The sequence below is a fragment of the Pundamilia nyererei genome, unplaced genomic scaffold, assembly GCF_000239375.1.
Source record: "Pundamilia nyererei isolate P.nyererei 1_Seehausen unplaced genomic scaffold, PunNye1.0 scaffold00043, whole genome shotgun sequence".
Classification (NCBI taxonomy): Eukaryota; Metazoa; Chordata; class Actinopteri; order Cichliformes; family Cichlidae; genus Pundamilia; species Pundamilia nyererei.
Genome location: NW_005187444.1, coordinates 3,244,875 through 3,262,608, shown reverse-complemented (window position 1 = coordinate 3,262,608; position 17,734 = coordinate 3,244,875). Strand labels below are relative to the sequence as shown.

The window sequence follows — 17,734 nt, the reverse complement described above, 5'->3', positions numbered from 1 at the left end:
TAGAAATCAGTTTGTTGCTTTTATTCTTGCAGTGCAATTTGAGATTATTCCCAGTATGTACAGTATCCCACTACTCAGAAAAACACATTGTTCAATGTACAACATGCGACTGGAAAACGAGAAAAAAGTGCAAATTAACACCAAATCATTCAAATTTTCTCTACATTTCCTTCTTATAAAAAATACATTTTTCTCATCTTCTGTCTTTTTGTGAACATACTCCGTAAAGCGACACAACAAAGAGCCATCACAGTACATAAAACTGTAGTTACTTGTGTTTGGCACAATCACATTCACTTTAAACAACAGGAAATATAAATTTGAGGAAAGCAGGCAGCATTATGAGATGTTAATTTCCTGTTTACTGATGTGGCGTGATGGAGCTCAATGGTAAACATATAAAATAAATAGTCAAATGTACACTTTGAGGGCTTTTTTTCCTTCCTTTGGCTTTCTAGTTATCTATCAGGAGCAGGAGGTTTAGTACATATGCTCTGAAAACACAAATGTAACCTTTTGTGTCCCTTCTGACAAAGTAATCAAAGGCTCTCTTCATCTGATAAAAGGTGGTGCAAATGTGCATCATCAAGAACATCGAGAAACATTTGTTGAATTAGATTCTTTTGACCAGTTCATTACAAAGTCGTCCCCTTATTAGTGCTCTTCCAGGGTCAGTGTGCTGGAAAGTTTGAATGGCTATTAGAAACTGAGGTAACGCGCCCCTTTCAGCGTGCACTGCCGAGATACTCCTGCAGTGGGAAGTTGATCCCTTTTCAACAAACATTCTGCAAAAAAAAGAAAAAAGGATTAACACAATAATCAAAACAGTTCAAAGAAAGTCTTTGAATCCTTTAAAGTGTTTCGTATTTTTGGATGACCTAAAGCATCATTAGAGATTCCAGTTAAGCCATCTGTACATCTGGTTTTTTCTTGCTTATCCAACTCTGACTGAAGGCTGTCCCAGCTGTGACAGGGCGAGAGGCGGGGCTACACCCCGGACATCTCGACAATCTGTCACAGTCTAACAGACGGACAATCATTTACACCTAGAGCCAATTCAGAAGTTTAACCTAGCATGCATGTCGCTGGGCTGTGTGAGAACACACGCAAACACCACACAGGCAAGTGGATCTGAAGCCTACACCTTGTTGCTATGAGGCCATGGTGCTAACCACCATGCTGTCCCCCGATTCTCCTGTGTCTTTGTGGGTTCTCTCTGGCATCCTCCCATAGTCCTTTTTTAATTGAGATTTTCATAAAAGTAAAAATGAAGCAATGACAGTAGCATAAAAACAAATCCATATATGAGCTGAGAAGCAGGATGTAAAAAAGTGAAAACATACAAAGTCAGTGTGCTCATTGGTGGAGCTGCTCTCTCATTTTGGCTGCGATCTGCTCTCTCTTCTCGCAGTGCTTTCTCAGGTCTTTGACCTCCACCGGGAGCATGCTGTTCCACATCGTAAGCACAGACTCTTCATCTGACAGCCGAGACAAACAAACACTTTGAACCGATGAAGAAAAAAAACCTGCACAGCAGGATCGCCGCTTTCAAGGTTGTGTGAGAAACAATGAACCGTCGGACTCACCATTTTGATTCTTGTGCTGAGTTTGTCTTCGGCCCAACACCAGCACCACATTCTCCCTGTTAAGTGTTTCTATTAAAAAAAACAGAAAAAAAGAAGACTGCAACGTTTTCACACCGACTGACACAAACAAAGAATCAATGAACTTGGTCATCAATTTTTAATTTCTTCTTTACTTCAACTCTTATTTTTTCTTGGGGCAAAATAATGTTGATGTGATATTTTTACTTCAAGCAATCTTCAATATGAACATGAAACGGCAGTGTGTGCAGGAAACACAATTTCAATCACATGTAATGTTTTAAGAGGTACTTCAACTGCCTAGTGTCCTGTTATCTGTTATCTCACAGTAACCATCAGCAGTAAGAAGATATTGGACCGCAGACACCCTGCACATGAGCACATATCTGTGCACTGATGAGGGAGCTGTTCCACAAAATATTTTTCCACTTTTAATATACAATTTTAGACAACAACATCGAGCGACATCAGCAAGTATATGAGGTGCATAAATGTACGACGCTTCTGTTCCATTAAATGAATGCTGTGGTTGGCTTTATTATTATTACTGCAACAATACATCCACACCAACCAGGAACCGTGCGGATCTGCTAATCTGCCAGGAGAGTGGCATGAAATTAAAGGTCAAACTAAAAACAAAAAGGACCCACGTATGAGTGCAGATGCCATACAGCGGAGAGAATCACAGTGGGGCTCCATGACCTGCAGAATTTGGTGTTTGGGGAGCTCCAGTAGCAGCAGGTGGCCCCTTCTAGTGCCGATCCAGAGCATGGCGGCGCTTGGCAAGAGCAGGGCCTTCACTGTGGCCAAGGAGGGCGACGCCTCAGAGGGCAGCTCAGCTTCTCTGCCGTGCCCGCCTCTGTCACGTCTGCAGGGAACGGAGGGCATTAGCATGCAGCTGCTGTTGTGTGGAAAACTATCTGAATTTTGAAAACAGACTGACAACACCTGCAGTTTTCCTGCTCAGTTAATGTTCTTGCTAAGTGCTCGGTAATGTTTGCTGTCTTTTCTAAATCGCACGTTAACTTCAAACTGTGGGCTGCTCTGCATCATCTTTTAACTTTTGTTTCTGATCCCGGTGTTCTCATTCTCACTGTTTATTCAGTCAGTGTCTGCAGCTAATAATGCAAGAGATCTGCCTCTGCTGTTCCCTCTGGTTGGAGGGGGCCTGCTGTATGTCTGTATGCACTACATTCATACTCCAAAGACATGGAGTAGAAAAATACAGTTTTATTTAGTGGAAGTTAACAGTCACTGCCACTTTGTAACTGCAGAAAAATTTCCGTATGTCAGTGTGTGTCACGTGCGAGCGTACCTAATAATCTGAGCACAGTCAATACAGTCCACCATCCTCTCGCTCCTCTTGTCCCAAACCTCAACAGTTGTTGTCCTGGCTTTGCTGAGGTACACGTATTTATCCACAACCATACGATACACACACGCCTCGCTCCCCAGTGACCGCTGCTGGCTGAAGGGCGTACGCGCACACACGAACACACAAAGACACAGAATTTTGCTGTTACGCAATCAGTTGTAAAGAAGTCCAGATGAGACATTCACATGACCATTTCCAAGTGTTTTGTGTCTTTTTAAAAGACAACTCCTGAAACATTTTGATCACACTTCATACTTTCTAATCTTCATAGCACCTTGAAAACAACACTCCATTCATATATTATGTAAATGGAGCTGGAATATATCATATATATGCATTTGTTTACAGAAAAAGCTGCCTGACATTCCCACACAGACTTACTGAGAAAGGAGGTTCGGTCTTGTGTCGATGGACTTGCAGACATCATAGTCAGTGGTGAAGGAAAGGATCTTGGATCCGCAGCCGGCCCACACAGACCTGCTGTCCAGTGAATGCACCGACTGGCCCAAACACATGACCGGAGTGTTGACGTGGCCCACACTGAGCGTTTTAACCGGTTGGCCGTTCTCCTGCTAAAAAACAAGAATTCCAGCTGATAAATGTGCACAATTAGCATGTATCAGAATATCATCTGTTAAACAATCAAAAAAGGGCTTTTTCTTTATCCTTGAATACTTACCTTGAGCACAGAGTCCTCATAAATGCTAAGAATTCCATCTGCTGTCCCAACCAGCAAATAATTCTTTCTTTGACTAAAAACAAACAAATTTTAAAAAAGAGATCAACAGGGAACATATAGAAGTGGTTATAATACGACCTAAAGCGGAACTGCAGCAGTTCACAGTGCACTTTTTCACATGCTTACGTGCGTCGAGGGTGTACGTGGAAGTACAGTGATGTGACGGCGTCGGTGACCCTTTGCAGGTGGTGCCAAGTCGACGTGTCTCGACTGTTGATGACCACTAAAGAGCCAGACTGGGTGCCTGCCACCAGCCAATCGCTGTCCTCGTTTGGGATTTGGACAGTCACGAGGCACAGGACGGGACTGGTGTCGACCTCGAATGAACCAGCCTGTGAATGCAAATTATAATTCGTTTCCATGATAAGAGAATCATTTTTACAGGGATTATAATGTACGAGATCTCAAAGAAGATGTAACGAAACAAGACGCTAAATGAATTAAATTGCATGAAACGTGTGAAATCAAAAACTTTAAATTCAGTTTCATTTATATAGCACCAAATCACAGCAACAGTTGCTTCAAGGTGTTTTATTTTGTTTTTGTTTGTTTTTTTCGCCTGTCCCGTTTGGTTCTTTTGCCATCAGAATTATTGTCTAAAGGCAAAGAAAGATGCCCAACGGAAAGGTGTTTTATATTGTAAAGCAAAGACCCTACACGAATACAGAGAAAACCCCAACAATCAGCTGACCCTCCTTCTGAGCAAGCACTTGATAACAGTGGGAAGGAAAAACTTCTTTTTAACAAGAAGAAACCTCCAGCAGAACAAGGTTCAGGGAGGGGCAGCCCTCTGCCACATTAACATTGTGTATCAGTACCTGTGTAGCGACCGTGTTGGTGTTCAGGTCCACAGCTGTGATGGATCCCTTCTTCTGGGTTCTGCTGCCTCCACCAAGCCAGACCCGGTGGCTGGAAGAATTGCTGTCGGTGGTGCGAGAGCTCAGAATGAAGCACTCGGCACTCAAAACCCCGGGAACCACAAGCTCCCTCATAAGACACAGCATTTCACCTGAATTCAACCTGTCAAACACCTCCACCCATAACACACACACACACACACACACACACACACACACACACACACACACACACACACACACAAAAGCTTCTTAATTGTGTATCACTTAAGTAGGACTAAAAATCATAATCGAGTTAAATTTAAATCTGCTGCTTGCACTTCTGCATTTCTGTTACATAGTATCCACTTTACTGCCAATAGGGGGCGGTGGCACCACCACCATCACCTTTCTCAGATAGAAAAGGTGAACAAGCTGGTTACACAGTCTGCGGGTCCTAACCTGAGCAGAAGTGGGTCGATCCTGTGGGCTCTCCCTCAGACATTCCTTTATTAGAACCTGAAAGCTGGGCCAAGGTGAGCAACCGAAGTGTTTTACTGGATCTGTGGAAGAAGTAATGCACACTTCAGTGAATTCTCTTTAACTTGTGAAATATATAAAACAACACATATAATGCAAATCCAATTCAAATATACTAGTATAGAAACTGAGTACTACTTTGCCTTCTTTTAAATTAATGTGGTTTAAAGGCAAGCATTTAGTTACTTGTACGTGGTCATTATTAGTACCATGTCTGAGGTGGCTCTTTTTTTCTTAACATTCACTGTCAGTGATTATAGGTGAACTGTCGCATTCCCACCTGGCAGCTTTCCCTGAACTGCAATTTCATCAAACTCGCTGGGAAACTTCATGCCGTCTAAAATGCGCTCGCCACGGGTCATCAGGTCGTAGAGCAGCAGGCCGAACGAGAACACGTCAGCCTGCTGATTATAAATCACATTACCTCGGGCGACCTCTGGAGCTCGGAAACCTGTAATCAGTTCATAACAGTATAACATCATAAAGCAGTCCAATCAAAGTGGACAAGAAAACAACAACACAAAGACAAATATGTCTTCAAAATCTGATTTTAAAAATAATTTAATATTCTGATCGCATGATCAATGAAATAATAATTTTAAAAAAACCCCCAAAAAACAGGCACTTTGGACTCTGACCTGCTGTCCCCTCAGAGCTTCTTACTCCCATGCTGCAGCAGTACTGAGCGATGCCGTAGTCTGTGATCTTGGCGATGATGTCAGAGTTGGTCTTCAGGTTGAACAGGAGGATGTTGTGAGGCTTCAGATCCCGATAGATGATCATGGCTGAGTGAAGGTACCTGATCACACAGGTTTGACAAAGAAACAGCAGGTAAGTCGATTTCTGTACTTTACACGAGCATTTAAATCTGATTTAGAGATATTTAAAGTTATTATGGTGGTTAAAATCTAAAACACAATCTTAAAATTAGTTGATGATTATGTGAAGAATTTCTTGATGCTGGGTTAAGATAACATGTCAACAGCTCTTCATTCTACCTGAGCCCATCAGCCACCTGCAGGGCAATCCTGTGCTGGAGCTTTTGGTTGAAGCTAACGTTCTTGTTTTCAAAAAGGGAATCCAGAGAGCTGCGCAGAGCCAGCTCCATCACCAGGACCTGAGGAGTCGAGCCGGCTGCCAGCAGGGTCACCAGGCTGGGGTGACGGAGGCGGCCCAAAACGACTAATTCCTGAAAAACAGGGAGAAATGTGAATCGATGAAGGCAAAATCCATCAAAAGTTTAGCTCTGAAAAGGCTGGTGACATTTGTCATTTCTGAAAGATACAAAAGACACAGAGGTCAGGTAGATGTGCAACTCTTCCTGCTGAAACAATGTATGATGTCTAATCACTGCTGAGCCACAAGGACAGTGAAAACACAGGTGTCTGGGACACAGAGATGTTAGGAAGAGGAATGTTGGGACTTTGGTAAGCAAAGTTTCAGTGGTACCTGTCTGAGGAGTCTGTAGATGTAAAGCTCAGAAGCATGCTTGTTGAATATCTTCACAGCTACGTCTTCGTTCTTATAGACACCTCGATAGACAGTTCCAAAGCCGCCGTCCCCTGTTAACAAAACCAATATGAAAGAATTAAGAAACAAAAATGAAACTAAAACAAGAAGGTTCAAAATTAAAAATGGTGCTTTTAACAATCTGCTTTTTCATAAAAAACAGAAATTATCGGGACATTACACAGCCGTACCCAGTCTGTTCTCTAAAGACAGATCTACATCCAGTTCTTCACTGTCAAGTGTTGTTCCTGCAGGCTGGTCACTCAATAACAGATCAGGGGCTGTTTGAAAGACGGGAAGAGTGCAGGGCCGATTTTCTGCGCTCGCTCGCAAGAAATCTACAATCAACAAAGTTATCATTTTAGACTTCTTGAATCCATGACAGTGCTGATGTTTTAGTGCACACACCTGTAAAAATGTCTTCCAGGGGAATCTTCCTCCACTCCTGCCCATCCTCTGGGCTGTACAGAGCCCACTTCTTCAGCAGAGCTTCTCCACTGCCGTGCATGTCGGTGTTTAGCAGGCCGGGAAACCATTCCTCCAGCAGGGAGTCAATATGATCCACCACCTGACCCAGCAGCAGCCGGCCTGGGGGAACGCAAATGAGGGCTTACAAAGGAGTGAAAACTTTTAAGACAACAATCGCAGACACCTCCACAACTCATAGTACTAATTATCAGTACTGTAATGCATTTTCAGCCCTGGATGTCATAGTGTTGGTAATGCCGATAATGTGTGTTTTTTTTAAGCCATTTTTATGAAGGTTCATTGTAACTAACCCACAAATGGAAGTTTCATTTAACTGTAACACCACCATAGAGTTACACCACCCTGAGCTCGTCCGATCTCGCCTCAGCTCTCTGTGGTCGTTGTCTTTTTATTGCTTTCAAACACTGGATATTTCAGGATAATTATCATCCTTAAATACTACAGCACCTTTGCATGATGCGGGCACGGTTATTCTGACACAGCTGGAGGGATTTTCCTCCACCAGACAGTACGCCTCCTGGGACCAGTTCAGGTAAATTCCTCTCCTCCAGTAGATCCGGTTGGGTCGGACCATTTTTTCTGGATAGCACAGAGTGTGAAATGCATTCAGTTAACAATTGGCTTCTTTAAATATTGCACTGAAGAAGTCAACTGATGTACTGGTGTATATTTAATTTACCCCTTCCACAAAGCAAGTAGGAGGATGTTTCTAGCAGGCGGCTGATCTGCCGAGACCAGTAATCCATGGGGAAGTACGGCATCTCATACAGTCGGACGATCACCTCAGAGTTCTCACAGTGAGGCAGTTCTATGACGGGTCTGTGTTTGGACAAGCTGTGGATTATGGGTTGAGTGGTTAGCGTGTGTGAAGCAGTTATTTGTTGATTGTATTTCCACAAAGACACAGCCTACCTGCTGGGTACCAGCAGCTGGTCCTCGCCAAATGGAAGAGCAATCTGAAACTTCTCCAGCAGCTTCAAGAACTGTGTCAGGTGACTCTTCGGGAAACACTTCGTCTCAGACAGAAACTTTTCCACGACAGAGCGCTGGACCACTCCTTTAGGATGCTCCCAGTAGCCACAGCTCTTTAAGGTCAGTTTCTGCACAGAGGAAAGATAACACAAGCATCTGTGCATTCAACAATTCTCACACGGCCATCCTCCAAGTTCCAAACCTCTCTCTAACTCCTCATCATCATCGTCGTCATATTATGATGCTAGAAGGACAAATACAGAAAGTCTTTACCACCTTAAGGTTCAAGATTGAATCCCTTTATTGGGTCATATTTAGATTGTAAAGTTCTAATTAAGCTCATTTTAGTGTACTTTTCAACTGTGGTTTGTCTCTGTTCTTGCTGCTTTAACACAGTAATTTCCAACTTTTGGGATGAATAAACTATTTTCTTTTTCTTAAAAACCTAAAAAAACAACCCCAAAAAACCCCCAAAATCAAATGCATGTGATTCATAACAAGAAGGGCTACCTGTGAGATGACACTGCATAGCCACTGTGGGTCAATAAAGTAAAGCTCCTGAAGCTCAAGTGCAGGATCATCGAAGTGCAATAGAACACCTGCAGTGACAAAGATGCAACAAAACTTGTCAGATGGAGACGCAAAGTGAAAACACACTCAAGCTGGATATCCAAGCTACTCTGCAGGATATCACTGTGTGAGTGTGAAAGTGCTGAGGCAAAGCTGCTATTTTATTTTCAAAACTAAAAATTCAGTTGAAAAGTGCTTGCTTTATTAGCCTAATTCAGACTGACCGACTTCGCTGAGGAAGTGGATGGCATGAGGGAGCTCAGCTTCCTCCAGCTGCAGCTGACTGTCTTGGATGAGCTGCAGGAGCTCATGGTGCCTGAGGACAGGGAACTCTGGAGGAACCCTGGCTCTTTCCTGAAGAATCCGGCGCTCCAGCTCCACGTAGCTGTCTGGCACCAGCTGACCCATCACAGGCTGGTCTTGTATCTATGAGGGGAACAGGATATGAATGCCTTCATTACCTCCCTTGGCACAGAATAAACTGGAGTATATATATGAAATGAGATGAGATAATGTTATCCCACAGTTCGTAGTCAGACCATCCAGTCATTCGTGAAATCCCTTTAACATAATTGACAAAGTGGTGCAGATCATGTAAATGATAATTAGAAGTGTGTTTTTAATTTCATTGCATAACTTACTGTTGCACAGCTAAACTATGGCCATTAATCTGCAGCAATAAGATCTGGTTTTTCTCAACTTGTTGCATTATTTAAAGAAATTATTAGAATATACGCTCTCTAAATGAGGATTATGAGTTTTACTGATTGAACGGAGACTATTTAAGGTTCTGTACAATTAAGTCCATTCATTTTTTGCAGCCTTTAGGAATATTATTTAATTAGTTAGTTCAAGAGATGAATTGAGGGAATTTTACATTTCATATAGATTGTGGGGGAAATTAGTGTGAATTTGCAGGGCAATCTACTCCCTATGTGCCAGTTCACATACAAAGAACCAAGCAGTGTTTTCAATAATGACAAGTAAGAGCAGCGCAAACTTCCAGTTTAAACACTGGGTACAGCTGCTGACTGTGTGGCTTTCAAGAGACTTGAGAGACTCCAGAGGACTCTCCAGAGGAGAGTTACGCAATTACAAACTGCTCCACCATGTAAACGTGTAAAGAGCTGACCAACGGCTTATTCCAGGAAGCAGGTTTAGCTAACAACTCAGTCACCGTGAACTTCACCTGCTCCCCGGCAGGTTTTCTTCAACAAACTCTGAGTGTCTCTCTAACTGGTTCCCTCCTGCACCTGAACCAGCAGACAGACACCCCCGATTCACTTCCTCATGCTTAAAGTCACAGCTCAAAGACCTGACAAATTAATTCATTTGATGAAGTTATGTATTGTTTTTGTCTTTTCACACACACAGAAATCCCAGTTAGGCATGAGTTTGCTATGCCTAACCTCTGCACCTTTCCCTGACCTAATGATGATTTCCATCGAGGTCAAAGAGAAGCAGTTAGGAAAGGATGATATGAGATCATCTTTTTGAATTATTCCAAAAAGATGATCTCCTTAGTCTCCTTATGTTTCCTTTTACCTTGAAGCTGGTGACCTCCCGGACAATGGCCTTGCGGAGTCTGGCGATGGCATCTGAGTCCTCACAGACTGAGACCATGTAATAATCCCTGATAATAGGGAAGCCTTGGTGGGTCAGGAGCTCCTGTCTGATTTTGCTCAGGCAGTTCTGCAGCTGTGAGTCCTCACTCACATCTGTATGGGTTCCCACTAGAATGACTGGAGACAGCGGTGCTACTGCCTGAAGAAAATAAACAAATGAATAGAAGATACATTAAAATATCCAGATGAACTGTTAACTTAAATGCTGTCCTACTGCAGACTCAGCTCAGATCAGGCCAGGAGAATGATTACAAGTTCACAGACTTTTATTTCTTATGACTAGATTTACTTTGATGTTGAAGAGCCAAGGTTTGAGTGCATCCACTTGACTAGTTCCCTTGCTGATGTTGTAAACTACCAGGTAAAGAGCTCTGGACGTCAGGAAGTGAGGGTGAGAACCACTGAACTCTTCTCCACCTGTGGGGTAAACATACCGGTAGGGCCTCAAAATCACAGCTGGTGTAATAAGATATCCAAATGTCAATTTATCTTTTCAGATTTTACAAGAGGGCCAACCTGAAAAGTCCCAGACATTCAACACCATTTTCTTCTTGTCTCTTTCCCTGACGGTCCAGTCGCGGACGTCAATGCCAAAAGACGTCTGTTTTGAGTTCAGCTGAGAGCGTTTTAGCTTCATCAGCTGCTGGATCAGGCTGGTCTTTCCACTCCCTGCGTTCCCCACCACGATGAGCTTCATCCGATAGTATGGCACCGCCTTCTTCAGCCGCTGCTGAAGGAACCTGACAGAGTATATATGGTTCTTTATACAAGATAACATAAAATTTTTTTTAAAAAACCAAACAAAAAAAGCCGCAGAATGTCAACCCCGTCTGACCTGACTATGTCTTTTGTCTTGCTGCCAATGAGTTTGAGATCCAGCTGCAGCTGAAGGCCATCTAGTGGCAGGTCCCACAGTCTGCTCAGTTTTCCCATTTCATCTGGGAATGAGCGCAGGTTAGTGTTATGACTCACATCCAGGGAAGTCAGGCCTTCCAACAAGCCAATCTGGGGGGGGATCTGAATGCAAACAGCACAACCCTCAAAGACAACCCTTTACAACAATGTGTTGTTTACATTCTAGAAAGTGCTGTATACGCTCTCTTTTACCTCAGTGAGCCTATTGGCACTAAGGTGGAGTTTCTCCAGTCTGGTCCATTTGTGGATAGGTCCACTGAGATCCAGAGTCTGTATGCAGTTCTGACTGAACATCAGCTCTCTGATGATGCTGGACACCCAGGACGCCGGGCCAGGCAGGACAACGATGCTGTTGGTTCTCATATCTACTGACCGTAACCTAACAGGACGGATCGTGCAAGTAGAGAATCAGAATCTTTGAGGCTTTTTACAATTTTATTACTGATAGAACTTTTGAATTAAAATATAAGAACAGAAGGTGAGGATCTGGCTTACACTGGAAGTTCAAGTACAGCCTCGGGGATTGATGCAAAGCTATTGTTTGCAAGTTTTAGTGTCATAACCTTAGCTGGCAGACAGGACAGGGAACCTGGAGAACACAAAATAATGTTTCTACTTTAAAAAATATGATATAAATACAAGTCAATCATTCTTGAATAACTCTAAATTAAAAACGTCTGATGAAACCTGTAGCATGAAGCTCTTTTTTCACTGTATGTGTAGATAGTAAAATACTACCCAGACTGAACTGATGGTGAAAGAATTAGTGTGGAATTTATCAGTCAGTTGGTAATACTCACGGAGTTTGTTCATAGAGACATTAAAGGTTTCCAGTTTGGGGCAGCTGCTCAGGAAATCTGCAGAAATATTCTCCACGCTGTTCTTGCTCACATCAAGCAACTTAATCTCAGGCAGACAAAGAGGTGTGCACAGCTCAGTGATACAGTTTCTGAAAAGAAAAGAAAAAATCGTCTTTACAATTCTGCAAATGACGTTTGTGGATCCACGATAAGATTGTTTGATGTAAAACTATCCATTTCCTTAAAAACCCTACCCTTCCATATAAAGCTCCTCCAGCGTATGCATGGTGCGGCCCAGCTCGAAAGGGAATGTGGTGATTTTGTTGAATGAAAGGTTGAGCTGCTTCAGTGATGGACAGGTAACAGCAGGGTCAAAGGTCAGCTGGGGGCCAACGCAGTTACGAGAGGCGTTCAGCATGCTCAGCGAGGGCAGAGACAGCAGCTCCTGTGGCAGCGACTGGAGCTGATTCCCCTGCAGGTCTAGTCGAGTCAAATTCTTCAAACTCTGAGTCAAAAAACAGAAAGAAAAAAAAAATGTAGCCCATATTTTTATCTTTTAGTTCTTTTTATTAGTGCAGATCGAATGCAGACCTTACCAAGCAGAGTTCAGAGGGAAACTCGAGCAGACAATTATAGCTCAGGTCCAGACGGTGGATATGCCACAGCTGCTGCTGGACAAAGCCATCGTTGAGACAGGACAGGGAGTCCAGCTCATTCCCAGATAAGTCCAGCAGGTGGATCCTCTCTTTCTCTTTCGGCAGAGCAGCAGAGTTCTCGGCAGACCCCAGCACTGACAAGGCGATAACAAGAGCAAAAGCAATAGTTTCATTACTTAGATACCTTTTATCCAATTAAAACCAATACACAAGAGCACCAGATCCACTTCAGAGCTGAAAAAACACACTTGAAAAAAGTAGCTAGGTGTGGACCAGGAGTCATGCCTGTTGACCTGTCACAGTGCCACCATTGCACTCAGTAAGTCTTTTACAGTGTGGACAAACAAAAACACAACAGCGTGTGAAAGACAAACTGCTGCAACACAAAACATAGCAGCAGCACGCTGTGGTTTTATAGTTACAGAAATAATCTTTGGTCAGTGATGACGGGGGCAGTCCCTTCACGACATTTCGTGACTAAGACCATAAGCTCGTGGGACTGTTGCTCTTCAAGTGGTGGGTTAGAACTGATGCTATCGTTATTGCGTGTTACTGTGTTTCTCAGAACAGTGTCGAGTTTAGCAAACGTCCACAGTGTCTGAGGCTACTGTGGTAAAGCGGGCACCTAAGGACAGCGTGTATTAAGTTCAAATTAAACGGCATCCCAGGATATGGAGCCAGTTTTTACAATTCAAAGCTGCCACAGGCTTTAAGAATCTCATTTACAAAAACAAGCATTGTTAAATTTTGAATATTCCTTATTTTACGTGATGTCTTTAAGAAGGAGGTGTACATGCTTCCAGCATCCTTTCAAATGTGGATATCTTAGTGTCACAAACGGAAGTGTTATCCAAAAAAATAAGATGAATTCATGGAATAAGTTGCTGTTGTCCATGTAACAACTAGCGATATGCTTTTATATCATTAAAAACAGGATCAGTTATCGAAGAAAAGAAGAGGCAAAGAAGAAAAACAAAGGAGAGACAAATATCAAAGATCACAGATCAGATTTTTCAGATACCTTTCTGACTCGAGCTATTCCGTCCATATCTTCTGTGAAGAGGCTCAGTGTGCTCAGTCTCAGTCTGACCACTCTGGACATACGAGCACAAGAAAGCTTCATATCAGAGTTATAGCAGAGACTGTTACAAAAGAAGGGACTGCTTAGGGAAGTAAATCTCAGAGTCCAAGAAAAGACATTTTTAGGATCATACTTAAAAAGCGATTTAAAAAAAAACAAAAAAAAACGGCGATGACAAGTTAAATTTTAGGGCCAAAGCATAAAATACCAAATGTCTTTTAACAGCTCTTACCTCTGCGCTGGCATGTCTGCGGCGGCCCTGCTTCCTCCTTAAGGATTCCCCCCTCAGCTCCTCTGATGAATTGTTGTACGGCTTTGGAGAAAGAGCGCCAGACAGCGAATCGCTTCCTATAAAAAAAGATACACGCAGTAAAACGTGAGTGCTTATTCAATACACTTGCAGTATATTTGAACCCTAATCGTTTTCACAGGGTACCAATCGTCATGTGATATGAAATTGTTGCCAACTAGAAGCCATATTCTCTTGCTGCTGTCACCAAGGAGGTTATGTTTTTGGTCGGGTTTGTGTCTCGTTCTGTCTGCAGACACTGTAGCTCAAAAAAGGTTTCTAAGAAACTATAATTCTTACAAGTGTGGTGTGCATTTTACTGTATTAGTATTGTATAAATATCCAAAATATAATGTCACATTTGACCTCTGACCTCTCCTTCAAGGTCGATAGATTGATCTGAAGGTTAAAGTAACAATAATGCTATACAGAGCTGTTTCTGTGTGCTGCCCCTGAATCACATGAAAGATTGAAATTGTTTGACTGAACCATATTAGCTTGTTGCATCTCAAACTGTCAGGGAACAAAGCAGCACACTCCATGCATTCATTAAACATGCCCATGTGCCCATAGTGTGAGACACTGGTGATCATTTACAGATGTGCTTTTAATGTGTAGTTCTTAATCGAGTCCATGTGAGACCTCCTTTTGAGGCAAAAGGTCACTGCAAACTGAACGAATGGGTCACTGAGACACCGCCACTTCACTACAAATAGGCCGAGTCTAATCGCAAGTAAAAACATACATGTACAATGAATTACTCTGGCAGTGGTTAAAATGAAGGATTTCCATGTACAGAATGTTCAGCTGTAGTTCTGAGAAAACAACAACGCTGCTGGAGAACAATGCCACTACAGTGCAACCGATTACTGCTACTTAGAGCAATGTTAGAATTATACAGTCTCTCTGAACAGCATGCAAATCTAATCATCAAGTGTCAGTTACGTGTCTTGTTTGTTGCCCGTGCTGGAAGTTATCTAAAAGAGAAGTACAAGTAGTGCTCCAAGTCTGTTTTAGATAATATTTTCTACTCTTGGCTCTGTATAATGTTACTGGAATAGATAACCCAGGCACAAAACTCTGGCTGTGAGCACAGCAGCCTACACACAATGTTGTTGACAACTCTGGTTTATGAGGAGCACTAATCAGACAAAACTAGGTTATGGGCAGTGGGAATGGGAGAAGCTACAGTGTTATATAGCTACAGAGTTCAAGAATATGAAGCTGAAATGCCCTCTTTAAGAAAGGCAGGTGAAAATCAGCATCCCTTTACCATCACTCTCCATGTCATCGTTGAAAAACAGGCCGTCTTCCAAAGAGGTAAAGCTGAAGCTGGAGTCGTCGCTCTCATCAGAAATGTAGCCAGAGGTCAAACATGGGTCAGTCACTGACCGAGGGGGACAGCTCACACTTTTGGACCTCTGGAGAAACTGGATGTACTTTGCCAGACTCGTGCCCTTAGCTTGAAGACACAAAGATATTCAAATTAGAGCTGCTAATTGAATCGATTTCCTCTGCAGCTTTTTTCCCATCATCCAATAAAATCCTCATCAGAGTTTCCAAGAACAGAGAGCATCCTTAGTGTGTCAGATATGTTGTTATGGTTCTGTCATGGTTCTGTGCGAGAGCTGCTACTTTTCACTTTATACTTATTCCCTTAGGTAGTAATATTTAAAAAAAACCCACTGCAAATATTTCTCTTGCTGTGGATTATGCACAGCTACATGGAATCACATGACATCTGGATAACCTGCGAGCATATCCAGGCTTTTATGTCGTCAAGATAAGTGATCTTATCATAGTGGAATGAAAAAGCATCAAAACCAGTGTCTCTAAGCAGACAGCGCGGGGGTGGTCTTTGTTGGGATTTGGCTCTATATAAATGATTACATTCAAACTGCTTGTTTTATCTAAAAAACAAACAAACATAAAATTGTGATATAAAATTTAAAAACTCAGCAGTTCTTCCTCACTGTTGTTGTAGCGTAGACTGGAAGTTCTGCTTCTTTCGGCCAGCAGGGGGCTCAGACAGGCAGCATCCAGACGGCCTAGCCTGAAGCCGCCCAGGCACAGGGCATTGTTGTTGAGGTCCAGACCCAGACGGCCAAGTAACTGGATGACTGTGGGCCCGTCACCCCTCTTCACGCTCACGGCCAGAGCCCTGCGGAGGTGCTGCTCGTGGCAGCCTCGGCTTAACAAGAGTTCCACCAGTTCCAGAGGTCCACCTCTCTCACAGACCTGAAAAAGACAGGCCATGATCGAGACTGAACTGATTGTCTTATTACTGATTATTCGAGCATGACTGGGAATTGAAAAACACATGAGTGCTCGTATTATTAGTAATGAAGCTTAAGTATCATCAAGCACTGTACCAAAAAATTCTTTAGTAACTCCAGTCTTATCCATGTCTCAACCCCTTACTCGAAGAATGATTTCACGAATGCAAGTCACCGAAAAAAGTTTCCTCCATAAGATCAGCTCAGCCTTTTAGAAAGGGCGACGAGCCTGGACATCCAGAAGGAGCTCACAGTGGACTTCCTGCTCCTTTGTGTTAAAATGAGCTAATTGAAAAGGTTCAGGCACACAGACAGGATTCCTCCTGGGCACCTCCCTTTGTAGGTTTTGTAGGAATATCCGACTGAAAGGAGAACCTGATGGTTGCCCCACAGATTGCTGGAGAGATTACAGAGATTACATCCTGTCATGTCTGGGAACACCTAGCGTTCCAACATGGGACAAGCACCGCTAAGGAGAAGGACAGAATATCCTGCTACTGTGACGTGTCTTTGGAGTAACAGTGGGTGGGTGGACGAATGGATGGACGGACGGACGGACGGATGTACATAATATGTAGTGCTGAACAAAAAAGTAAAGCTGAGGCCTGTCATGATTGGGACATACACATGTGGGGTTCATCCTCTGGGGAAAATGAATGTCTCCTCTAGGTTCAAAGTCACAGTTATTAATCTTTAAAGCAATGGGAGAGCCACTGTCTATTGAGACAAAATTAAATGGGGACCACTGAGGCTCAGGCAGAGCGGGTCACTACCAATGAGACGGTCTGTGCATCAATCCCTCGGCTCTTACGGTCCATGTGTCGAAGTATCCTTGGACAAAATGCATCCATAGGAGAGTAAGTGTGCATGTGTGAATGTCAGATAAAAGTGCTTAGTCATGGGTAAAAGCACTGTATGCCTGTGTGTGACTGAGTGAACGAGTCAAATCACTCTGAAACCATCGTGACCTCTGACCTGGTAAATGAGAGACTCATTTTTGGTCTTCTTGTTGATGTCAGCTCCCAGCTCAATCAGACACTCAGTCATTGTTGTATCTCCATCCATGCAGGCCTTTTCCAGCATGCTGTAGTGCAGCTCTGAGTCGCACCACATTTTAGACAGAGCCAGGCACACCGACTTCTGCAGCTGATCGCAGACAGACAGAGAGACTAGGAGTCAGAAAGGGCAGCAAGTCTGCTTTCTAGGAAAGCATGTCACAGGAAATATTTAAACCAGCAGACAATGGCTTAAACGATTAAAGTAATGTGTGGTCATTTGTGTTCACAGAGTAGCCTGTGTTTCAACACAACTGCTTCCTGATATTGGGATAGAGACTATTACCCTTGATCTTGCAACACAGGAAATAATAATCATGAGTAAGGAAGTAATTTTTTTCAAATTACTGGTCAAGTTTAAGTGTCTAAATAAAAAAGGTCAGATATTTGGAATCAATATCTG

At 42.9% G+C, this 17,734-nt stretch overlaps 1 protein-coding gene across 3 annotated transcripts in view; it reads right to left on the bottom strand.

Moving 5' to 3' along the window:
- Positions 1-6: 6 nt before the first annotated feature.
- lrrk2 (leucine-rich repeat kinase 2) overlaps positions 7-17,734 on the bottom strand; it is a 30,787-nt gene continuing 13,059 nt past the window's right edge. For 2 of the 3 annotated variants that reach the window (XM_005731545.1, XM_005731544.1), the window contains 35 exons: positions 17,252-17,422; positions 15,974-16,238; positions 15,274-15,462; positions 13,944-14,059; positions 13,652-13,724; positions 12,571-12,764; positions 12,229-12,479; positions 11,975-12,123; positions 11,670-11,763; positions 11,367-11,553; positions 11,095-11,276; positions 10,776-10,999; positions 10,549-10,676; positions 10,180-10,398; positions 8,859-9,060; positions 8,575-8,663; positions 8,005-8,192; positions 7,772-7,926; positions 7,540-7,671; positions 7,012-7,191; positions 6,795-6,941; positions 6,544-6,656; positions 6,093-6,283; positions 5,733-5,893; positions 5,375-5,545; positions 5,017-5,117; positions 4,537-4,749; positions 3,845-4,050; positions 3,659-3,731; positions 3,361-3,551; positions 2,920-3,072; positions 2,255-2,472; positions 1,587-1,655; positions 1,344-1,478; positions 7-785 (listed from right to left, as the gene is read on the bottom strand). In XM_005731545.1, the coding sequence (XP_005731602.1) occupies positions 1,357-1,478; positions 1,587-1,655; positions 2,255-2,472; positions 2,920-3,072; positions 3,361-3,551; positions 3,659-3,731; positions 3,845-4,050; positions 4,537-4,749; positions 5,017-5,117; positions 5,375-5,545; positions 5,733-5,893; positions 6,093-6,283; positions 6,544-6,656; positions 6,795-6,941; positions 7,012-7,191; positions 7,540-7,671; positions 7,772-7,926; positions 8,005-8,192; positions 8,575-8,663; positions 8,859-9,060; positions 10,180-10,398; positions 10,549-10,676; positions 10,776-10,999; positions 11,095-11,276; positions 11,367-11,553; positions 11,670-11,763; positions 11,975-12,123; positions 12,229-12,479; positions 12,571-12,764; positions 13,652-13,724; positions 13,944-14,059; positions 15,274-15,462; positions 15,974-16,238; positions 17,252-17,422 (5,517 nt within the window). In that variant the 3' untranslated portion in view covers positions 7-785; positions 1,344-1,356. Of the gene's footprint in view, positions 786-1,343; positions 1,479-1,586; positions 1,656-2,254; positions 2,473-2,919; positions 3,073-3,360; positions 3,552-3,658; positions 3,732-3,844; positions 4,051-4,536; positions 4,750-5,016; positions 5,118-5,374; positions 5,546-5,732; positions 5,894-6,092; positions 6,284-6,543; positions 6,657-6,794; positions 6,942-7,011; positions 7,192-7,539; positions 7,672-7,771; positions 7,927-8,004; positions 8,193-8,574; positions 8,664-8,858; positions 9,061-10,179; positions 10,399-10,548; positions 10,677-10,775; positions 11,000-11,094; positions 11,277-11,366; positions 11,554-11,669; positions 11,764-11,974; positions 12,124-12,228; positions 12,480-12,570; positions 12,765-13,651; positions 13,725-13,943; positions 14,060-15,273; positions 15,463-15,973; positions 16,239-17,251; positions 17,423-17,734 lie in introns of those variants that run through there. The other variant, XM_005731546.1, reaches the window with a different exon arrangement.